The sequence below is a fragment of the Myotis davidii genome, unplaced genomic scaffold (assembly GCF_000327345.1).
Source record: "Myotis davidii unplaced genomic scaffold, ASM32734v1 scaffold332, whole genome shotgun sequence".
Lineage (NCBI taxonomy): Eukaryota > Metazoa > Chordata > Mammalia > Chiroptera > Vespertilionidae > Myotis > Myotis davidii.
This window is the reverse complement of record NW_006285779.1, coordinates 4,935,510-4,957,601: the sequence shown is the minus strand read 5'-3', so window position 1 is coordinate 4,957,601 and position 22,092 is coordinate 4,935,510. Positions and strand designations below refer to the sequence as shown.

The 22,092-nt window shown below is 39.8% G+C and overlaps 1 protein-coding gene across 1 annotated transcript in view; it reads left to right on the top strand.

Annotated features, from left to right (window-relative positions):
- The window catches only part of ENTPD7 (ectonucleoside triphosphate diphosphohydrolase 7), a 32,803-nt gene extending 12,447 nt beyond the window's left edge, over window positions 1–20,356 (top strand). Inside the window, exons 5-12 of the mRNA XM_006756567.2 lie at window positions 2,079–2,182; window positions 4,784–4,840; window positions 8,230–8,363; window positions 9,617–9,783; window positions 12,504–12,828; window positions 15,524–15,609; window positions 16,440–16,601; window positions 18,449–20,356. Of these exons, the coding sequence (XP_006756630.1) occupies window positions 2,079–2,182; window positions 4,784–4,840; window positions 8,230–8,363; window positions 9,617–9,783; window positions 12,504–12,828; window positions 15,524–15,609; window positions 16,440–16,601; window positions 18,449–18,680 (1,267 nt within the window). The 3' untranslated portion in view covers window positions 18,681–20,356. The remainder of the gene's footprint in view (window positions 1–2,078; window positions 2,183–4,783; window positions 4,841–8,229; window positions 8,364–9,616; window positions 9,784–12,503; window positions 12,829–15,523; window positions 15,610–16,439; window positions 16,602–18,448) is intronic.
- The last annotated feature ends 1,736 nt before the right edge of the window (window positions 20,357–22,092 follow it).

The following is a 22,092-nucleotide window of genomic DNA, read 5'->3' as shown; positions in this document are numbered from 1 at the left end:
ATATCTATTTTATCTTAAGAATTTTTAAAGAACTTGCCTTTTCTTTTAACTTTTTTTCTGATCACCTCTTTTAATAATGCCTGACTGTATCCTGGCTTATGAAGTCATTGCTACCTCTAAAGCAACTGTAGTTATTGACATAAGTGTAACTACCACTGCAAAAACCTGTTTAATATAAACGTTTTTTTACTAATTTGTTAGCATTTGTAAGCAGTATTCAAAATGGATTTAAAGCAGCTGGACTGTATTTTGAATTTATTGGCACTAGGTTTTATTTTTTTGACAAAGGCCTGGACTAGTAGACTGTTTCACCAACCTTTTATTTTGTAATAAAAAAACCTTTTAAAAATTATAAAGATAATACAAGGTGATATTTAAGGGGAAAAAAACCCTTTTTATTATGGGAAATTTCAAACATATATACATAAGTAGAGAGAACAGTGTAATGAATCCCCATTAACCCAGCTTCAACAGTTGTTAACATTTAGCCATTAAACGTTTTTTTAAAAAACAACTTAGAAAATTAAAGTTAGTGTTTTGTTTTTTAATATAAATTTGAATCATATCATATGTTTTGTAACCCATTACAACTCAATATATTGGACAAATTTTCATGTCAATACATGTAAATATAAATTGACCTCATTTCTTTTAAAATCTGTATAGTATTATGTTGTGTGGATGTACTATAAATAATTTAACCAATTCCTATTGATGTAATTTAGGCTACTTCCAATTTTTCATTGTTACAAATAATGCTGCAGTATTTTTCCTTGTTGTATTTTTATTTGATGATGTCCTTGCAATAAATTTCCAAAAGTGTAATAGGTGGGGCAAAGATTAAGGACATTAAAATTTTTGATAAGTAGTTCTGGATTGCCCATTAGAAAGGTTGTACCAGTAATTTTCATTCCAAACAGCAGTGTATGTTGGTGCCCCTTCTTCCATATCATGAGTAAAATAAGCAAGCCCTCTTCGTTGGGTAGTTAAGCACAACCAATAGGGAGAGTGAAATAGCATCTCCTGTTCCCAATGTGAAATCCATGTTGCATGAGTTTTATATGTATAACAATTTTTTTAGAAACTATACTTGAAGAAACTATACTTATATTGGAAGATTATTACATTAAAGTCTTCGCTTTGAAGTGCTAACAACATACTTTACTAAGTCATGCTGACAACTATCTGAGCCAATAGAATATTTTTGTAATGAGTAATTTTAAAAATACAAAATAATTGGTCTTTTTTAAAATATATTTTATTGATTTTTTACAGAGAGGAAGGGAGAGGGATAGAGAGTTAGAAACATCGATGGGAGAGAAACATCAATCAGGGGCCTTTTAGTCCGCAGGCCGACGCTCTATCCACTGAGCCAGACTGGTCAGGGCATTGGTGTTATTTTTAACCAACATTTTTCTCTAGATTCTTATTATTACTTCTAGCTTTGTTTCTTTGCTCTTTGTCTGATAACATGATGATATAACACTGTAGAGGAAAAAACTACCTTATAGATACTAGGCTTCAAATGTTAATCCCAAGTTGTTATAATCTTTGGATTTTGATCCTGATTTGGGGTTCTCAAATGATAAGATTTTATAAAGAAAAATAATTCAACCATGAAATACAGAAAAGGGGATTAAAAGTTTATTGTAAGCTTATGTGCAGGATTATGTAAAAACCTGTGGCCTGACAGTGCTGCTTATGTGGAGAAGTGGCTTTCTTTCATAGTAGTTAGGAGTCATGTAATTATAACTATTTTATAGATTGCAAAACTGTACTTCACCTTCCGGCGGTTTATGTAGCCTGTGAGAGGCATAGAACCATAGTCTCATCATCACTCTGACTTGTAACATTATATAAAGAAAATGTATTACTATTGCCTTTTAAGTCAGAGGCTATATTTTGGAGGCAGTTGAAACCTTTGGAATCAAAGGAGCTACCATAGAAAAGATGCCTGACAAGGGATGGGGTGGATGAACAGTGAGGTCATAGCAAGGCTATGAGGAAGGTCAAGATGAGACTGTTTGTGAGAAGAGAATTTAACAATTACTTTTTGAACTTTTTGTTCTCTCTTACAGGAAGCAGTTGGCTATCCTGGCTGACCTAGTGAAAGATTTACCACTGGAGTTTGACTTCCTCTTTTCACAGTCTCAGGCAGAAGTGATCTCTGGGAAGCAAGAAGGTATTGGGCCTTGAGGGACACACTGGTTCACCTCCCAGCCAACCATGACCTACCTCTCTCTAACGGGTGTTTAGGATTATTTTATATATCTGATTTTTATTTTTCTGAAAAAACGTTTCTTGATTATGCTATCTAGTTTATTTGCATACTATGCATTGGTATTTGCTTTAGAATGCTGCCTTCTAGAAGTCATAAATTTGTATGTTTTTAACTTTGTGCTAAGGACTATGTTTATAAGAATGTATTAGTATTTAATGGTGATTCCAAATGGATCTTTGGTTACCTATTAGTAGTTTTGAAAACATACATACATATAGGCATTGTACTGAGTTTGCCAAATTCAAATGTAAAGCAAATTATGAGTTTAAAAGTAAGGGGGCCGAACCGGTTTGGCTCAGTGGATAGAGCGTTGGCCTGCGGACTCAAGGGTCCCAGGTTCGATTCTGGTTAAGGGCATGTACCTTGGTTGCGGGCACATCCCCACTGGGGGGCATGCAGGAGGCAGCTGATCCATCTCTCTCATGGATGTTTCTGGCTCTCTATCCCTCTCCCTTCTTCTCTGTGGAAAGTCAATAAAATATATTTTAAAAAAAAAGTAAGGGGAAACTTTAATCTCAGGCACTGATCAAGATGAGTTACTTTTTTGTCATGGGTTCTCCCTTTTTTACACTTACAATGCAGTATAGATGCTTTCCTAAAAACCCACGCTTTGTAGTTTTGAAGTGGAGTTGAATGTGTGTTCTCATTGTGGCCTATATGATGAATTATATTTCATTTCTTGAAAAAGAGTTCTAGTTGCAGTCTACATAAGGGAAAAGATTTACCGTTTTCAATTTCAACATTGCATTTTTTAGCCCTAAAATTTTCATTTGGGTCTTTTTATATTCTATTTCTTTGTTGAGACTTTCTGCCTTTCCATTCATTATAAGGCTGATTTTATTTCTTCGTATGTAGCTGTTTTAATATCTTTGATAATTCTGACACCTCTGTCATAACAGGGTTGGCATCTTTTGGCCATCTTTTCCCTTTTGAGTTGAGTTTCCCTAGTTCTTTGTATGCCAAGTAATTTTATATTATATCCTGGGATTTTGAATATTACATTTTGAGACTCTGGGTCTTGTTTCACTCGTAAGAAGAATATTGATGTTTGTTTGCTTGTTTGAGCAGACAGTTTACCCAGCTTGGTTCTGGCCTCAAGGTCTGACCTGCTTCTGTGGGCTGTGATTCTATTGGTTCATTTTCAAAGCCATGGCACTGTTATTGAATTTGTCCCATGCATGTGTCAGGCGTTGGCCACTCCGGAACCTGGGCTTAGCCCATACAAATTGGTTGTCTAGCTCCTACCTCACCTCACAATAACTTCGATATATTGGTTAGAGTCAGATCCATGCATGTGTAGCTTGGAGGTGAGCCCAGGAGTTCACCACTTTATTTCTTCTCTCCACGATCTCCCCAACACTTTTCAGTTCCCCAGGGCTCACTATCATGGTCCTCCGGTTAGAAAACTAGAGTCTGGTTAGAAAGCTAGAGTTTTAATTTGTCCACTCTGCCATGCATTCCCATAATGTGTCTGCATCCAGGGCCAAGTGGTAGAGGACAGAAGGGAAGAAATAAGCAATAAGGATTTGCTGCAACTCTTTTTTTTTTTTAATATATTTTTTATTGACTTTTTACAGAGAGGAAGGGAGAGGGATAGAGAGTTAGAAACATCAATGAGAGAGAAACATCAATCAGCTGCCTTCCGCACAGCTCCCACTGGAGATGTGCCTGCAACCAAGGTACATGCCCTTGACTGGAATCGAACCTGGGACCTTTCAGTCTGCAGGCCGAAGCTCTATCCACTGAGCCAAACTGATTAAGGCTGCTGCAACTCTTAAGGCTACAGTTCCTTTGATCAAAGAGAAGGACTCACACCCTTCAGAGTTTTAGGAACCTGCCCAACATTCACTTCTGCTGCTGAAGGATTGCCCAGTGGGAGAGAACCAAATTAAGGAAAAAAAGCAAGGGATTTTCCCCACTCTCCTTAAACCTTTGGAGCCCCATCTCCTGCTCCTCAGAACAGAAAGCAAGGGCTTAAGGTTCTTTCTGTCCACACTGGTGTGTACTTCGTGTTTTAATCAAGCTGCCTGTGAGTCCAGACCAGACAATGTAAGAGAAAAAATGGGACGCTCATGACTGGTTTGGTGCTTCTTTAAATTCTGATCTCTGTTCCAGTGTGTCTAGTGCCATTTCTTTCAGACTTCTCAGAAAGCTGCCCCCGACATTCTCTCCAGAGTTTATATTTGTATTCATGGGGAGGCTGGTGGAATGTGCTTACTCCATCTTGTCCAGAACAAGCATTCCAAGATTTACTTTGTGTAATGTTTGTTTCTACACAGTAATCCCTATTCATTTTGCATTGAGAAAATGCAAATAGTTTTAAAAGGAAAAACATCACAAGATAAAAGATTTTATATTAATACACTGAGATTGTAAAGTAAAATACTATTAGCACTCTTTTTCTAAGAAAAGGAGAATAGAGCAGCCCTGTGTGAGAGAGGTGAATGCATGCTGTAGCAGTGGAGAACGAGCTAAGCAAGGGCTTTTCTGTTTCTCTCCTAGGGGTTTATGCATGGATTGGAATCAACTTTGTTTTGGGAAGATTCGACCATGTGGATGGTGAGTAATGTTTTCTTATGAAGTTCTTTAAGTAGGGCTGAAGGTTTAAGTCATACCCCACCAGTAGCATAAAATATATACACAAAAATCCCCCAAAACTTAAATTGTCCAGCCTAATTTGCTTTCTTTTATTTCTTTTAACTTTTTAATATGGAAAGTTTCAAACTATCACAAAAGTAAAGTAAATAATGAAATGAACCTCTATGAGTCTGTTACCCAGACTCAACACTTACTAACATTTTGCCATATTTGTCCCCACACTCCCTCCATACAACACAAGTTTTTTTTCCTATTGGGTTTTTTTAGAACAATAAACACCTTTATTACATGAGTTAAGATAGGAGGGAAGAGGGTATATTTGCCCTTGTGGGCCTCATCCGAGGTTATGTTTTTTATTGATGTGAGACAGAGGAAGGGGGAGAGAGAGAGAGAGAAACATTGATGTGAGAGAGAAACATGGATTGGCTACCTCTCATATGTGCCCCGACTGGGGATTGAACCTGCAACCTAGGTATATGCCCTGACGGGGAGCAAACTCTCAAGCTTTTTGGTCTACGGGATGATGCTCTAACAACTGAGCCACCTGGCCAGGGCTGCCTTTCTGGGCCTGGATTTTTCTCAGAACTCCAACTTCCTGCCCTGCAGCATACAGTCATCTGCCTGGCCACACTGGCCTGATCTTGAAGCGATGCACGCAAGAAGCTTGTTCTGCTGAAACTGCTTCATGAGAAGAGTGCTGATTTTGGTATTCTTTTTCCTTTCGTCAGAATTCTTTTGAATTTTCTTTGATTGTTTTTTGTTTAAAATTTCTTCCTCCTCAGTCTGTTTGGCTTCTTTCTTGCAGCCCAGGGGCAGTGTACCACTGTTAGTATGGTGTGCTGTCAGTGAGCACAATGCAGTTCTTTACTTGGGGCTTGGTGTGGACCAGTTTACTGTTGGATGCATGTAGACAAGATCAGTAATCCTTGTTTGGCATGTACAACCCTCTGAGCCCCAGGAGAAGTCATCCACGTCCAGCCTCAAGGCTCAGTACTTCCTGTTGCTTCCCTACCTGTGGACTGTGTGAGTGCGGCGGGGGCCAATCTTAGTGTGGGCAGCAGGGCATCCCAGCTCATTTTTTTGGTTTTTTGTGGTAGGGCTTTCTCTTGCCCCCAGTCTTGTGGCACTTGTGCCAGTTGTTTCAAGAGTTACTCGTGGCTTCGCGCCTGCAGGAAAGAACTGTCCTATTGGATTTTTAAAAGCAAACTCCAGATATATCATTATACCTTCACTAGAGGCCTGGTGCACAATATTTGTGCACTGGGGGAGGTGGGGGGCCCTCAGCCCGGCCTGTGCCCTCTCGCAACCCAGGATTCTTTGGGAGATGTCTGCCTGCCGGCTTAGGCCCACTCCAACCATCACCGCTGTGCTCGCTAGCCATGAGCCCGGCTTCTGGCTGAGTGATGCTCCCCCTGACCACCAGGAGCAGCTCCTGCATTGAGCGTCTTCCCCCCCTGGTGGTCAGTGTGAGTCATAGTGACCGGTCGTTCCTTCATTCGGTCGACTTGCATATTAGGGTTTTATTCTATAGGATGTTCTTTACTATATATCTCTAACAGATAAGGCTTTTTTTCAAATCATTCATTAAAAGCAAAACAAAACAAAAAACTAGTTGCTTGATAGAATGAATTTGCCATGTTCTAAATTTTTTTGACTGCATCTTTTTGGGGTCTTTAACATGTTTCTCATCCCCTTATATATCTTCTAACCTGGAAATTAGATATAGAACCCTTATTAGTCTCAGATTCAATTCTTTCCACAAGAATTAAGCATAGATGGTGCTTAACTGTTTCTTACTACATCACATCAGGAGTCTGGTTGTGATGTCTGGTTGTCGCACTTTTAGCCATGTTAAAACCTATCAGGTATTCATGGTTCAGGTATTGTCAGCCTGACCTAATCTATTATAAAAGTTTCCCATTCACTTTTCACCTAATGGTTTAGTAGCCACTTATGACCTGTTGCTTAGATCTATTTTTTAACTGGAAGTTGCAAAATGAGGGTTTTGATAATTCTTTCATTCCTTCTGCATTTGACAGCTGGAATTTTCATAAAATGGAATCTTCATCAACTATTTGGTTATCCTGAAATACAGTTCTTATGGGAAAGACAAAATAAATCCTTGGTTCTTTCTCTTTATTTATCATATTTTTAAGTAATGAGTTGGTGTCCTAGCAGCTTCCAAAGGTAACCAGTGAAGTTTTATTTCTTCAGTATTATTATGAACTTGTGGATTTGAATGTAGTTGATGGACTATAGTGCATCACTATTTTTTGGGGTGCTCAAATTATACCATCGTTGATGAGTAGGAGCACCTTTAGGTTGGCTCTAGTATCCTTTTAATATGATTGCAATCCTATATAATAAAAGTCTAATATGCTAAGTGTCTTACCATTTGACTGTTTGACCAGTTGCTATGACAGGCACTGACCACCAGGGGGCAGGAGCTCTGACCGGTAGGTTAGCTTGCTGCTGAGGTCCGGCTGATAGGGACTGGGCAAGATGGGCCGGACACACCCTGGAGCCCTCCCACGGTCCCTCCCCGGCCCTGATCATGCACTGGTGGGGTTCCTCAGCCTGGTCTGTGCCCTCTCACAATCTGAGACCCCTCGGGATGTTGGAGAGCCGGTTTCAGCCTGATCCCCATAGGCCAGGCCGAGGGACCCCACTGGTGCATGAATCCGTGCACCGGGCCTCTGGTAGTTTTCTATTTCCGGTACTGTTTGGCACACTGGGTATCCCATGCTCATGTTATATGTTTTTTATCCTAGACCTAATATCAACCATTTTTTAAAAGGACCCCTGTTTTCTTTTTGTGGAAAATGTTATTTAGAGGCTGCAGTCTAAAACCAGGGTGCTTATTAAGCTCCTGGGTTAACATTGCTTTCAGGCCTAGGAAGTATGTGCTTTTTAAAAAGAGAAAAACAATTCATGAGTTCATAGTGATATCTTCAATTCATATTTAAGGTTATAAGATTATTATTTAATTTGATTTTATACTTCTATCCCTTTTCTCTTATGCTGAATATTTGTTCCTAAAGATGTTAACATAATATTTATTTGCTTTATTCCATAATACATGTTTAATGGTTTTAAAATAATATCAATAATATTACTAATAAGACTATTAGAATGTGGTTTAAGATATTTATTTGTTTCTTTTGTCATTAAGATATGCTCTACAAGGGATATATGATCAAAATACCATGTTTTAAGTCACTTGAAATGATACAGTTAGATTAATTTCTTTCAGTTTGCTTTCAGTTTTTTAAGGGATGGCCTTTTCCCCCCTTTTTGACTTAATTTGGTTTTAAATTACTAGACCCTTTCTGTTCCCTTGTTTATTTTAGAATCAGATGCTGAAGCCCCGCAGGAATTGGCAGCAGGACGCAGAAGGACAGTAGGAATACTGGATATGGGAGGAGCCTCTCTCCAAATTGCTTATGAAGTTCCTACCTCAACCTCAGTCCTTCCTCCAAAACAGGTATTGTACCTTTTAGGGAAAGCCACTGGGAATGTCAGTATTTAGAGAAGAAGAGCACTGTCTTTGGATGTAGACCAGCTTGCCTGGGTACAAGTATTTGTTCAGAGACTTGCGAGCTTGTGTTCTTTCTCTGAACCTTAGTTTCCTAATATGTGAAGGGAACAACAACAATATCTACTTCATAAAGTTGTGAGGATGAAATACATCCATGAGTGTAAAGCACTAAGCAGACTGGCAACCACATAATAAATGTTTAATACATTTTCGCAATTATAAGTATACTGCCTGTCTCCTAAAGCTGCCTTAGAGTTAAACATGATAATGCATATACATCCCAGAGCTCAGTGTTCAATACATACTTGTTCATTAAATTTATTCCCTTGTTCATTAAATGATTACCAAATGATCATTTATTACCAGTGATTTCATTCTTATATTTCTTATCCTGACTAGAATGTAAAGAATGTACATTGAGCCCTGGCCAATGTGGGTCAGTGGTTGAGCGTCGTCCCATGCACCAAGAAGTCACTGGTTCGATTCCCAGTCAGGGTACATGCTTGGGTTGTGGACTTGATCCCCAGTAGGGGGCGTGCAGGAGGCAGCTGATAATGATTCTCTCTCATTAATGGTTCTATCTCTCTTTTGCTCTCCCTTCCTCTCTGAAATCAATGAAAATATAAAAATAAAATAAAAGTAAAAACTTAATCTTAAATGCCTAATGTATTTTTTATGCCATTCACAAAATTATGCAACCAAATGAAACTTCATATTTATTATTAGTCATAAGTAGATAGATAGAGCACCTTTTCAGTGGAGGTACAATAAAATTGAACTTTCCCAAATGAATAGTTCCAGAAAAGGCCATAGAATACATCTCATGATGATTTCCCAAATTCCTTAAATTTATTTTTTTCAGAGGATTTTTTTCTAATTATGAAAACAGTACATTCCCATTTTAGAGAATTGGAAAATGAGAAAAGTACATGCAAGATAATGACATCTGTAGTATTTCTACCTTCTATATAACTACAAATTGTGTTTTAGTCTCTAACTTGGTATTTAGCCTCCCTGATTTGTTCTTTTTTATACAGTCTTATCTCTTTATGGTTTTGTTTAAAATAATGCTATGAGGATGAAAGAATGTTACAAGATATATTTTAAAGAGTAGTCATCAAATGAAGCCTGATGTATAGCAATGTCATAGCTTTCTAGAAATCAACCTAAACTAAAATTCCCTTTTCATTGTATTACAGGAAGAGGCTGCGAAGATCCTGCTGGCTGAATTCAACCTGGGCTGTGATGTGCATCACACTGAGCATGTATATAGGGTTTACGTCACCACCTTTTTGGGTTTTGGGGGCAACTTTGCCCGACAGCGCTATGAAGACCTTGTGCTGAATGAAACTCTTAACAAAAACAAGTACGTTGGACATGGGACCTGTGCTTCTGAAATAGAATGTTGTCAGATTGCAGATATTAGAAATATTCATATCCTACTAAGATACGTCCTTGCTTTCCTCTTCCTGACCAGCCCTGCCAATGGAGTAGCATCTCGTAGAGACCCTCCGGTAGTTGATCTGGTAGTGGAGACCCTCTGGTAGATGATCTGGGTGAGAGTGCATTCTGATCTTGGTTACATAATAGGATTCATAAAGGATTCATACAGCAGCTTATTGTGGTGACCTCTTGCTGTGTCTCACTTCAGACCTCACGGGATCGAGATTAAGTTGTTAATTTTAAATGTGCAGTATAATATAGATTCTAGCAGTTCCTTCTACATGGAAATGCTCAAGACATGCTTGTTGAATTATAGTGTAGTTGCATGTTCTGCGGGGAGTTAGGTTCTGTAGTGCGCTTAAAAGATAAAAAGCATGTGTAGTCAAAATTAACCTTTAAGTTATTCTCTTGTTATTTCTAGAATGGCAGGTTTTCCTTCAGCATGGACCAGATCACTGATTTTTTTTTTTTTGAGTACCAGATCAAGTAGTTAGGCCATAATGTACAAACAATTGAAGGTTTCTTTAGCATTAAAAATTATTTTATAGTCCTAGCCGGTTTGGCTCAGTGGATAGAGCATCAGCCTGCAGACCAAAGGGTCCTGGGTTTGATTCGGTCAAGGGAATGTACCTTGGTTGCAGGCTCCTCCCTGGCCCAGGCCCTGGTCAGGCTCATTCAGGAGGCAACCAATCAATGTGTTTCTCTCACATCAATGTTTCTGTCTTTCCCTCTCTCTTCCACTCTCCCTAAAAATCAATGGGAAAATATCCTCAGGTGAGGATTAACAACAACAACAAAAATAATAAATAAATAAATAAATAAATAAATAAAACATTTAAAATTATTTTATCATTCTGCACATTGAAGGAAAGCATAATAGATATCAGTGCTTTTCACCATACAATTATTTACACCCGTTTGTTTCGCTAAGAACACTACTTTGAAAAGGTATTGATATATCCCATTTGTAGAAGTACTGGTATATGTTAGTTTTCTACAGTTCTAAATTATGTTGGAAGCACGTTAAAAATATTGTCTCATAAATCTTTAAAGTTTTTGTAAGTAAGAGTTCAAGAAGTTTTGGGAGAATCCTATTATCCTGGATAATTGATAAATGCATTGAAATCAAGCAGTGTGTTTGTATTCTGAAAATACTCTTAAATCCATATAAATGTTACTTGGGTTATGGAGCTCAGTTCACTCCTGCTGGCACTATGACATCTAAACAATTATTATGAAAGTTTCACACCAATTTTGTTTTGTTCCTTCTTGGTTAGTCACTGTGCTTCCTTTTCCATTTTCTCCCTTGTTGTTCTGCTGCTCTTTTTTTCTGCGTCTGCTGTTTTCTACCTCAGACTTTGCCAGGCTGCATCGTCTTCCCACACATTGGCATTTTCTTGCCCTGTATCTAAGTCATCTACTGGTAATTCAGATAAGCGATTATTCACCTTGTGTAGCTGCTAATCTACCAGAGAAACCTGTGCTTCCTGAGATGTCGAAACTTCTGGTTCTATTTTCTTAAAACAATTTTCTAAGTTTTCCTTATAGTTAGTGTCACATCCTTAAAATCGGTTCCAGTTGCCCAAGCATTTTGTTGTGTTGCCACTTGCCCATTCTCTTTTTCAGTCTTTACACTTGTGGGTGCATCCTCATCTCAGGAAGTCCACTCTTCATGTCTGTCTGCTTAGGAACTGATGCATAGTTAACCACAGTTGGCAGTCACTTGGTCTGCACTTAATTTTCATCCCTGCCAAGATCTACATTTTTTTAAAAAAAATGTTTTTATTGATTTCAGAGGAGGAGGGAGAGGGAGAGAGAGATAGCAACATCAATGATAAAAGAGAATCACTGATCAGCTGCCTCTACTGGCACGCCCTCTACTGGGGCAGGAGCCCACAACCCAGGCATGTGCCCTGACCTGGAATCGAACTGTGCCTTCCTGGTTCATAGGTCAGTGCTCAACCACTGAGCCAGGCAAGATCTGCACGTTAATCTCCTCAGGAATGAGAATGCTGTCGCTCTCGGCAGGTATAGACGTTAACCAGGACTGTGTGAGGGCCCTTCCCTACCCAGGCACAGCCAGGCATGTGTGCCTCACTATTGCCAGCCATTTAAAAAGATTCTCACCTGAAGGTATGTTTTTCATTGGCTTTAGAGAGAGGAAGGGAGAGAGAAACATTGATGCAAGAGAAACACCAGTTGGTTGCCTCCTGTACATGTCCCTTCAGTGTAAGGGATGATGCTCCGACCAACTGAGGCACACCGGCCAGGGCACTATTGCTAGCCTTTGACACCGCACCCCTCCAGGTCCTCTCCTGAGGAAACGCCCCCTGGCCTCCCACTTCCTCTGGTTTTACTTTATACTGGGAAATACACGTGTTGACTAAAAGGTTGAATAAAATTGATCACTGCCGTATTTCTCTCTTTTTCCTTTTTTTTTTTTTTTTTTGCTAAATTGAATTTGCTTAAATTAAATGTTCGTGTGACTCAACTACATGGTAATACTCCATCCTCATTTCTGGGGAGGTCATGCAAAAGAGCAACAAGGTATCCATGAAGCACATTCTTAAGCCAGGTTTCTTCAACTAGGTGTTTCTTAGAGTAGATGAGTAGTGATGTGTTTTGTTGTTGTCACTGCAATAGGTTGTTGGGCCAGAAGACAGGTCTGAGCCCTGACAGTCCATTTCTGGATCCTTGCCTGCCCGTGGGACTCACAGATGTGGTGGAGAGGAACAGCCAGGTCCTGCATGTCCGAGGAAAAGGAGACTGGTCGACTTGTGGGGCAATGCTGAGCCCCCTGCTGGCTCTCTCTAACACCAGCCAGGCCTCCCTGAATGGCATCTACCAGTCACCAATCGACTTCAACAACAGCGAGTTCTACGGTTTCTCTGAGTTTTTTTACTGCACGGAGGATGTGTTGCGCATCGGTGGCCGCTACCATGGGCCAACATTTGCCAAGGCTGCTCAGGTGAGTTATTAATAAGAAAGATGACTCAAGCCGAAACCGGTTTGGCTCAGTGGATAGAGCGTCGGCCTGCGGACTGAAAGGTCCCTGGTTCAATTCCGGTCAAGGGCATGTGCCTTGGTTGCGGGCACATCCCCAGTGGGGAGTGTGCAGGAGGCAGCTGGTCGATGTTTCTCTCTCATCGATGTTTCTAGCTCTCTGTCTCTCTCCTTTCCTCTCTGTGAAAACTCAATAAAATATATATATATTAAAAAAGAAAGAAAGAAAGATGACTCAAGCCACCAGTGGCTATTTATTGGATGCCTAGTGTTGCTCCGGGTGCTATGCAAAGAGCTTTACATGCATGGTTTCACTTGACTCTTTACAGGAGCCCTATGAACTATTATTTTATAGATGAGGAAGTATAGTATTTAGGGGAATTAAGGAATTTGCTATGCTATACTACCTTCAATTAGTTAAGCTTAGCTTCCAGAGTGTCCTCTCAGCCAAAGTATCACCCAGCTCCAAAATTGTTGTGGCAGCTAATAGTTTTCCTCTAACTCACCAATAGTCTTGTTTAATGTTTGTGGCCAAGTAGTGTCATCTTTAGATATTTTTCTCTACTGGGTGTTTCCAGTTGTAATGTGCTTTTGGAGATGATGTCACACAAGTGGACAAGTCCATTTTCACTTTCTTGGTTTGAGCTATTAAAAAGTTGAAGTGGTATATGGTCACTGAGAATATTAGAAAGATGTGAAAATGTACAATGATGGGGGAAGTATTCTTTAAATTTAAATTCACTTTGAACATATATAAGACTCAAGCATCCTATAGGCTTAAATCATTAGTTACCTGGACAGGTAAAAGTTCAACTAGCTTTCTGTAGTTCCTGCTTTAATTTAGATTCATCACTTTGAATTTTTGTGTACAGTTCTCTGATCTCTCTTTTATCACAGAAATTTATGGGAAGAAGCTGTTCTCTCTTATATTTTTTATCTTTTCCTTCCTGCTTTCTTATAATTCTCTAGGGTTCTCTTGGTGGAAGACTTCCAATGGAAGAATATGTGTACTATTCTGTTCCCTAAAGGCAGTCCTTAAGAAATATTGAGGAAAACCTGGTTCGTGTTTGCTTTGTCCTCTCCAGTCTCCAGGATTACCCTCATATTTCCTTTTCTTTCCCAGCGTCCAAGGGCTCCCTAACTGTCCATGGCCTGAATCTTTCTCTCATTTTAAAACTTCAAATTTTTCCCCCTTGACCACTGCTTGCCCAAGTTGGTAGTGGCTTAATATGTTCTCTTTCCCAGGTAAAAGAGATGATTTTATTTTTATTCCCTTATTCTTTTTCACTTTGACTCTTATTTTATCTTCCCGATGATACCTTCCCTGGCCACCACAGCCAAAATTGCAGGCCTCCCCAATATTACCTATTTCCTTTTCCTGATTTATTTTTCCTGTGAGCATTTATGTCATTTAACACATTCTGTACGTGTACATGTGTACGTATGTATGTATATTTAGTTACTAGAGGCCCGGTGCATGAAATTCTTGCATGGGAGGCAGTGAGGGGGGCCCCTCAGCTCGGCTTGCACTCTTTCACAATCCAGGACCCCTCAGGGGATGTCTGACTCCTGGTTTAGGCCTGATCCCGCATCGGGCCTAAACCGGCAGTTGGACAATCCCTCTTGCAATCCAGGATTGCTGGCTCCTAACTGCTCGCCTGCCTGCCTGCCTGCCTGATTGCCACTAACCACTCCGCCTGCCTGCCTCATTGCCTCTAACCCCTCTCTCTGCCTGCCTCATCACCCCTACTGCTCGCCTGCCTGCCTGCCTGATTGCCACTAACCACTCTGCCTGCCTGCCTCATTGCCTCTAACCCCTCTCCCTGTCTGCCTTATCACCCCTAACTGCTCGCCTGCCTGCCTGCCTCATCGCCCCTAACTGCTCGCCTGCCTGCCTTATTGTCCCTAACTGCTTGCCTGCCTGCCTCATCACCCCTAACTGCTCACCTGCCTGCCTCATCGCCCCTGTTTCTGCCTCGGCCCCGCTGCTGGGGCTTCATCTGGAATGATGTCTGGAAGGTCGTTCGGCTGTCTGGTCTTATTAGCATATTATGCTTTTATTATTATAGATTGTCTCCCGCCACTAGAATGTAAGCTTCTGAGAAATGAAGAAATTCAACAGAAATTTTTGTCTGTTGTATTTACTGCAGATCCCCTGGCACCTGTAATAGCACCTGGCACATAGTGGACATTCAGGAAATGTTAGTTTACAAACAAAGCAAAAGGAATGATTCCTTTGGTGAGAATTATCGCATGGAGGCAATGCTAGGTGTTTGACGATTCTGTTCCATCTGCTCTACCTGCTCGTGTCAGTCCTTTGTAGAGTAGAATGACTCTCTCTTCGAGCTCTGATGTTGATATTTCTGGTCCTAACTGTATCCCTCTCTGAGGCCTACGAGGCTTAGGAGTCATCTCAGGCAGGCTTTGTACTGGACTTGGAGGTGCTAGGAATAGAAAGGAGTATTTCTAGCCTGAGTCCTGGGACTTGCATTGCACAGAACCTGGCACAGTGTTCAGTGAATGAATATGCCATTTATGATTTCCTTTGTCAACTAGTAGACCACAAGCCACTTTAGAAATGGAACAGCTGTGACTGTGGGGGAAGTTTATAGAGTTTGCCTCCAATTTCATGTTGCACAATTTCTCTGTGGTCATTCCAGGACTACTGTGGCATGGCTTGGTCAGTACTAACTCAGAGATTCAAGAATGGCCTGTATTCATCACATGCAGATGAGCATCGACTCAAGTAAGTAATTTTCTTTTCCCCCTTACATGTGGCCTTATGTAGATAAAGTGTAATGAAGGAGAGCAAGCGAGCAATACTAGATTGGATTTTATGTTGAAGGAGAATTTGAATATATCAGATGTTGATTTTCTGAGTGATAGGGGCCGAATAATGAGCCTATTTTAGCAAGGCCAAGGGAAACCAGTGGTTACCAGAGTTCACACCAAGTGGTTTGAAATAAAAAGTGATGGCCTTTTTTTTTTTAAAAAAAAAAACTTTATTAAAATACAAAATATGCAGAAAAGTAGACATAACTAACACAAACCCTCATGTAACTATCACCCAGTTTCAACAAATGTCAGTTTGGTTCAGTGGTCCTCTCATTTTGGAAATATTTTAGTTTAAAATTTTAAACACATGAACAAAAATAGTACCATGAAATTCTGTGTACCTCTCTATCACCCAGCTTCTCTACTGGCCAATCTTGTCTCATCTATTTTCCCACCCACAACTCCCTTCTTGTCATAATTGGGTTATTTTGAAGCAAATCCCAAACTTCATAATTACATATGTAGATATTTCAGCATGTTGTCTGAAGATAAGAACTCTTAAAAAAAAAAAAAAGAAAGAAAAGGAAAACATAGCCATAATATTATTACTGCAGAAAGGTGTTCACATTTGTGGTAAATGTTAAGTTAAAATAGACTCAAATTTGGCTCCACCTAGCGGTGAGGAAGGTGAAGCTGGGAGAGAGAGATTTTTGACATCCAGTGGGAGTATGCAAAGGAAAGTATTAGAATTATTTTACTTCTAATGTAACATTTTATTGATGAGTTATTTTTGTCACACAGATATCAGTGTTTTAAATCGGCTTGGATGTACCAAGTCCTTCATGAAGGATTCCACTTTCCCTATGACTACCCAAACTTACGGACAGCCCAGCTGGTATATGACCGGGAGGTTCAGTGGACGCTGGGAGCCATTCTGTATAAAACACGATTCCTACCACTCAGGTAAGGTGGACTAACAAAGCTGGCATCTTGAGCTCAGAATAGGTTAGTTAGTGCCTCAGAATAGGTTTCTTAAGCGACACCTCCCACAAACAAACAAACAAGCAAGCAAACTTGCTTTATTCCTACCAGGTGGACTGCTCTTACTATTTTGAAACAGAAAGAAGGTTGAGCATTACGGGTCTGGAGTCCGTTCCTCAGCTTTGCACTTTCAGAAATTCAGTTTTATTTGTTGATCCACCACAAATCAATCTTTAGGGTTGAGCTCTCACTAACCACTTCCAAGATACTGAGAAACTAAAACAGCATTCTTAAATTACCCTGGAAAACATATCTGACCAGAAAACTGGGGTAGGCTGTCTGTCCAGAGTCATCTCTCCTAATGACCAGTGCCAGGCTAGAGGTGGTGCCACTGCCTCGAAGGCTTTCGGTGGGCCCGAATTCCAGCAGAAGGTGCGAGATGCTCCGAGGGGGGAAATTTTCATCACACAATCATGGTCTGATGTCTTGCTGTTGTGAACCAGAAGGTATTTGGGATAATCTTTAGGTACTCTCTCCCTGGATTATTTCAAAACTAAAATGAATTCTTATTTTTTGATGCCTGTTTTACTAAACTCAATACTGTCAAAAGCCTTGCAGGTGATAGAAGTCAGAGAAGTGGGGAGCTGGAGAGTATGTGCCCTCCCCGAAGGGCTGGCCCTTGTCATGTAGAAGTGATGGTCCAGCATTTGCCACTTCTCATTTGTCAAGAGAAGCCAGAAGTCCAGATTTTATATGCAGTCATTCAGTTTTGAGAGTCACATTTAAAAGCAGTAACACTGCAGTTCAAACAAAACAAAAACCGATCTTTTATCTGGACCATCAGAGAAGGGCTTCTGTTCCAGACAGGCAGGCAGACCACTGCTCTTAGCTTTCCATGTGTCTTAATGTTTGTCCAGATTACAATAGAATTGATCAGACGACAGCTTTCTTTAGCCATAACCTAAATTTTCAGAACACATAGTAACTTTTAAAAAAGATTTAGACATACTCTGATTTCATATACAGTAGGTCCTTGGGTTACGTCAGAGATTCGTTCCTACGGCATGACGTAATGTCTATATTTCCTTCTGAAGATGTTTTTTTCTTCTTTTTAGAGCAGATAGGGGGTAACTTGATTGGATTGAGTGAAATTGCAAACTCTGTCTTGGGTGGCAGCTTAAATTTCAGTTCAGTTCTTTTGTAAAAAAATTTATTGATTAAGGTATCTTTTTTTTGTCTTTTAAAAATATGTTGTTTATTGATTTCTGAGAGGAAGGGAGAGGGAGAGAGAGAATCATTGATCGGCTGCCTCCATGCCTCACACTGGGGATCAAGCCACAACCCAGGCATGTGCCTTTGACCAGAATTGAACCCGGGACACTTCGGTCCACAGGCCGACGCTCTACTCACTGAGCCAAACTGGCTAGGGCTGATTTCTTGATTGGATTCAGGGACCACCCTCTTCTTGTTAGTACTACATTTACAAACTGTTAGGTCAGAGTGTTAAGGGGCCGTGGTTAAGACCAATGTTATAAATGACCAGTCTTGCCCTATTGTTCACTTTTTTGCATTCTGATTTTGTCCCCAGATTCTGGAAGATTTAGGCCTGTGTGGCGTCCTCTTTAGGCTTGGAAAGGAAGGTATAGAAAGAATCACACAGCAGCCCTGGGGTTGGGGGCATGCTTCAGCTTTGCTTGCTCAATGGAGCTGATATCATAGAATGTTTGCGTGGATGGAATAAATGGGCTAACATCACTGGGCCTTTTAAATCAGCATAAAGGTTTCTCTCTGAAACTAACATTTCTTTTCACCTTCAAACTGTTCCCTAGGGATCTACGGCAGGAAGGTGTCCGACAGGCCCATAGTAGCTGGTTCCGTCTCTCCTTTGTCTACAACCACTATCTCTTCTTCGCCTGTATCCTGGTGGTGCTATTGGCCATCATCCTGTACCTTCTGCGGCTACGCCGAATTCACCACCGACAGACTCGAGCCTCAGCTCCACTGAACTTGCTGTGGATTGAAGAGGTGGTGCCCATGATTGGGGTACAGGTGGGGCCTTGAGACTGAGCAAGGACTGTGGAAGCTCAAGTACTCCAGAGTTGCTGCTCATTGAATTCCACCACTTTCTTGTAATGGCTTCGGATGCTGCTTTGCCTGACCTGGTGGATATTTTGGCATTGGAATTTCCACTTTAATATCTTCTTTAATTCCTCTCAATCTCCAGGTCCCCTTATCTGAGAGAAGCTGTAACTTAGTCTGTGAAGAACTAAGTAATGAGAGATTGGTGCTAACGAAGGTGACCAGCCTTAGTCCAACTGAAGCACGCTTCTCCTTTATCTGAGAGATCTGGTGTGTTCCAGGGCTCTAGACTTTTCTCCCCTTGCTAAAGCAGGAAGTTTGGCATTGGGCACCCTGGAAGCTGAGGTGAAACGAGACTTGGAGCGTCTGACACAAAGCCGAAGACATTCTAGCAAGTGCAGCAGCCCCTTCTTTCTCTGTAACAGAGAGATCATTTATGTGGAGATCCACAACCCTTAATAGGGGTCCAAGATAATTTGCAGTTCAGTGGAACAGATATGAATTTCCAGGCAACCAAAATAACACTTCTTTGTTTCTTTGACAAAGAAGCCATTGAGTGTGGACCAAGGTCCCTGACAGTGTTGCTGATGTTAGTATGTGATTTTAAAAGGTTAGAACCCCTTCTAAATGAATGGATCATCAAAGATTTTGACTAAGTCTTATCTGATATCTTGTAAGACCAGGACAGAAAAATTTTCCATGTCTATGTGCCTCAGAGGCTGTTTGGGCATTAATTTTTCTTTTTGAGTCTTAAATATGCTTGTAGGATGGAGAAACTGTGGTGGGTATTGGAGACCTGGGTTTGGTTTCAGGTCACTGTCCTATAGGCCTATTTAAAAAAAAAATTTTTTTTTTTACTGATTTTATTGGGCTGACATTGGTTAATAAAATTATTTAGATTTCAGGTGTACAATTCTGTAATACCTCAGCTGTATATTATATGGTTTGTTCACCACCCCAAGTCTCCAGGCCTATTTTTATGAGCCCGTATACAGGAAGATTCAAAAGAGTTCCTTTATTTCACTGCTAAGATCAATAAACGCAGTAGTTTGGGAAGGGATATATTTGGGTTGTTTTTATAGCAGGAAAGAACACTATCAGGATAGTGGGCAAAGGCAATAAAATCCAAGCTCTTATTTATTCATATTTTTCTGAGAAATCAAAATTTTCTCAATTTGACTCTGGGAATGTCTGAAAAGAAGCAAATTCTAAACTTTGGAATAAATAGATAAATCTGTTATTAAGCCACATGGAAACTTTCAGAACCTTTGTTAAAAGATTGCTCGGTTACAAACAGCATTTCCATTAATGAGGAGAGAGGAAAAGCCATAATTATTGCATTTTCATCCGTGATCCTCCAGGAGCTTTGCTCCTAGCCTTTACGTTGCAGGATTCATTCATGAACTTCCACCTTCTCTCATGGTACGTTCTTTATACTTTTATCCTTTCCTATATGTAGCCTTGAATGTCCTGCCCAAGAATGTGCTCCCAGAGTTGAAGTAGCTTTCTTTTCTTTTTCTTTTTCTTCTTTTTTGTCACCTTGATTTCTAAAACTAGATAACTAGGGGAAATGGACCTTGACTTTCAAGGGGAAAAAAGTGAAAAAGATTTTTTATTTTTTTCTCCCTTTAATCCTCACCCAAGGATATACTTTTATTGATTCTTAGAACAGGAGAGACAGAGAGAAACATCAGTGTGAGAGACATTGATCAGCTGCCTTCTGCATGGGCAATTCTAGCTATTTAGGTATGTGCTCTGACTGGAAATCGAACTTGCACCTCGCCCCCACCCCCAGTGCACAGACAATACTCCAAGCAACTGAGCCACTTGGCCAGGGCAGAAGTGAAATTCTTAAAATGTAAATTTCATACTGGAAGCAGAAGGGAATTAAATGCTTCATAAAACAGAAAAATCAAGGTAAAAAGATGACAAGTCTTGAACGGTTTTCAAATTAGATAATAATGTATCTGGCCAAGTATCTTATAGTTTCCTTTGGAAATAAGTTTTTAGGACTTATATCACAGTAATTTCTATTAATTTCTAAGACTTATAAATTACCTTGATTTTCTTTGACTTATCTTTCTGTCACTGTAAGCCCTCGCCTTATGAATACTTATAAATAATGTCAAAATGTTTTTCTTAGCCCTTGCCTACTCAGGTAACTCTTTTCCTCTCACCTTGGTTTCCAAATACTATTTGCATTTTTCTTGTAGATCTAGTCAGTGATCTAGTCAAAAGCTACCTAATAGGCTAACGGTGATCCCTTTTGTGTCTCAAAATGAAGTTGAATCAGGGAGGAGGTGGTGATTAGTCCAGATAGAAAGATTTTATGAAGTTATTCTTCCTGGTTATAATAATAATAGCTACCATTTGTTAAGCCCTTAATGTGTACCAGACATTCTGTTCAGATTTTTATATATATATTATTCAATCATATGGCATTCTTTCAGATTGATATTTACCGCGTTTTTTTTTACAGTTCAGAAACTCAGGATACTTATGTTTATAATTTTTTGACTGTAAATGTATTTCATATTCTTAACTTATTTTAATTAGTCTTTATTTAGTGTGCTATCTCCTGTATATTTTTTTAATATTATAATCTCGGCTTGTCTTTATTGCCATGAGTAAACGTGTCAGAGTTCCATAGAATAAAATGAAGGACACGTTTTTATCACGCCCTTCAGAAAAACTGAATAGATGCTCTTAGTACTGGTTCCTGTACTTCTCCCATTGCTCCCAATTAATGATCTTAAAATACATTTCATTAGCTAGAAACAGGAGCCATTTATTTCTTGCAGAGGGGCAACTATATATATATTGCTTTCTTTTCATGAAATATTTTTGCTTATTGAGTCAGTTTGTCTTGCTTTTTAGCTGTTTCTAAAGATTTTTAAAAGGTTTATTTTTGCATTTTTGCCTTTTGAGTAGTTCTGTGAATATAATTATGGTTTCATAAAAGTCACATTCCAGTAGTTCCTTTGAATCCGACAAACTAGTGTTTCCGATAATAGCAACAATGAGCCTGAACTGTTTGAGTACTTTTATCATCACTGAGAGAGGTCACAAATGTCAGAACCAGAGTCAGTGCTTAAAGGGGTGATGTTTAATGGCACAACCCATCCCTCTTCTCTGAATTCTTATCAATACAGCATAAGGAAAATGAGTAACATCCATTTATATGGCATTATATTCACTTAAGTTGCAGTTAATTCTAAGGGAAATTATACCATCTTTCTCTTTGTACCTTAGTTCCTTGAATTGATGTTCCTTGGTCAAGGAAATTTTTATCAGTTTCCACTATTTTTATTTATTCTTCTGATGTCATCCAAAATATTTTGACTGTTCCCTCCTCAGTCTAAGAGCTTCCTAAATAGAAGCCCCCCCCCCCCCC